Source organism: Calidris pugnax, unplaced genomic scaffold (genome assembly GCF_001431845.1).
Source record: "Calidris pugnax isolate Ruff unplaced genomic scaffold, ASM143184v1 scaffold1427, whole genome shotgun sequence".
NCBI classification, from domain to species: Eukaryota; Metazoa; Chordata; class Aves; order Charadriiformes; family Scolopacidae; genus Calidris; species Calidris pugnax.
Window position 1 is genome coordinate 19,172 of NW_015092194.1, and position 1,968 is coordinate 21,139.

The 1,968-nt window shown below is 60.3% G+C and overlaps 2 protein-coding genes across 2 annotated transcripts in view; one reads left to right on the forward strand and one right to left on the reverse strand.

Annotated features, from left to right (window-relative positions):
• The window catches only part of LOC106900277 (V-type proton ATPase catalytic subunit A-like), a gene marked incomplete at both ends in the record, with an annotated part of 19,435 nt that extends 19,094 nt beyond the window's left edge, over nt 1-341 (reverse strand). The window contains one exon of the mRNA XM_014962291.1: nt 299-341. Coding sequence (XP_014817777.1) covers nt 299-341 — 43 coding nt within the window. The remainder of the gene's footprint in view (nt 1-298) is intronic.
• A 5-nt stretch (nt 342-346) lies between these two features.
• On the forward strand, nt 347-1,962 carry LOC106900278 (nitrilase homolog 1-like). Its single transcript, XM_014962292.1, has 3 exons — nt 347-358; nt 624-749; nt 962-1,962. The coding sequence occupies exons 1-3, from the start codon at nt 347-349 to the stop codon at nt 1,229-1,231; spliced, it is 408 nt and encodes a 135-aa protein (XP_014817778.1). The 3' UTR covers nt 1,232-1,962.
• The last annotated feature ends 6 nt before the right edge of the window (nt 1,963-1,968 follow it).

Genomic DNA, 1,968 nt, shown 5'->3' on the forward strand with positions numbered 1-1,968 from the left:
TGTGTTTAAGGGCCGTTTAGATGCAGTGCTGAGGGATATGGTGTAGGGGAGGACTTTGTAGAGTAGGGGAGATGGTTGGACTCGATGATCCCAAGGGTCTCTTCCAATCTGAATGATTCTATGATTCTATGATTACTAACCAGAGCCCTTTGCACGGGAGCATCACGTAGATGATGGAGGGTTTGCATTGCTGTGGTGTGGTGGTCGCTGGCATGGGCTGGGGGAGCTGGTCCAGCAGGTTCTGGGTGTAGCCTCATGCAAGAAGCAGGGACAGGGTGCAGAGGAGTTGCCTGGCCACCAGTCTGCTCCATGGGTCCTTCACATAAAGTGGAGAGGTTTCCCTGCAATGTCCAGCCCTGCAAACGGCCACCACCATCTCAACAGATAAACTTGGCCTTTGGACACAGCTCAGCCTGAGCCAGAGTAGCACAATCTGATAGGGCATTGGAAGAGGCTGCCCAGGGAGGTGGTGGAGTCACCATCCCTGGCTGGGTTTAAGGGCCGTTTATATGCAGTGCTAAGGGACATGGTGTAGGGGAAGACTTTGTAGAGTAGGGGAGATGGTTGGACTCGATGATCCCAAGGGTCTCTTCCAACCTCAATGATTCCATGATTCCCTCCAGCTCGGCCTCTCCATCTGCTACGACCTGCGCTTCCCGGAGATCTCCCTGGCGCTGCGTCGCGCCGGCGCCGAGGTCCTCACCTTCCCCTCCGCCTTCACCGTCCCCACCGGCTCCGCGCACTGGGAGGTGAGATGGGGGGGCACTCCCTATCATCCCCCCCCTCCTCCCGGGGCTGGGGACACCCCCCAGGGGGGTCTCCCACCAGAGCTGAGCCTTCTCCCATCAGCGAGTAACTGGGAGTGAGTCCTCCCCCAGCAGGGGGGGGCGGTGGGGGGGGGGGGGGGGTCTAGCCTTGCCCTGTGTGTGTCCCCCCCCCAAAAAAACCCCCTCCCTGGCAGGTCCTGCTGCGGGCGCGGGCCATCGAGAGCCAGTGCTACGTGGTGGCGGCGGCGCAGAGCGGGAGGAACCACGAGGGCCGCACGTCGTACGGGCACGCGCTGGTGGTGGACCCCTGGGGCGCGGTGGTGGCCCAGTGCCGCGAGGGCCCGGGGCTCTGCTACGCCGAGATCGACCTGCCCTACCTCCACCGCCTGCGCCGCGACATGCCGGTGCTCGACCACCGCCGCCACGACCTCTACGGCGCCGTGGGGCTGGGGGGAGCACAGTGAGACACCCCCTCTGCTCCCCCACGGGGTCAAAATCCCACCCGGCACCAAATCCGCAACGTTTCACACCGTTTCTACCCAAAAAACGCAGCAGAAAGCACTTGGGGTCCCCAGTGCCACAGCCAGGAGGGGGTGTCCCCCCCCATAGAGCCAAATCTGCACCATTTCTACCCAAAACACAGCAGCAAAAAGCACTCAGGGTCCCCAGGCCCCAGTGCCACAGCCAGAAGGGGGTGTCCATCTTCCCCCGGGGCTGAAAAACCCACATAGAGCCAAATCTGCACCATTTCAGACCATTTTTACCCAAAACACAGCAGCAAAAAGCACTTGGGTCCCCAGTGCCGCAGCCAGGATGGGGTGTCCCCCCCCCATGGCTGAAAAACCCACATAGAACCAAATCCACACCATTTCAGACCATTTCTACTCAAAACACAGCAGCAAAAAGCACTTGGGTCCCCAGTGCCACAGCCAGGAAGGGGTGTCCATCTCCCCCTGGGGCTGAAAAACCCATGTAGAGCCAAATCCAGACCATCTTTACCCAAAATACAGCAGCAAAATGCACTTGAGCCCGTGGTGCTGCAGCCAGGAGGGGGTGTCCCCCCCCGGGGGCTGAAAAACCCCCATAGAGCCAAATCCACACCATTTCAGACCATTTTTACCCAAAAAACACAGCAGAAAGCACTCGGGGTCCCCAGGGGGTGTCCCCCCCACTTTTCTGTGTCCCTGGCACCACTGTGGGG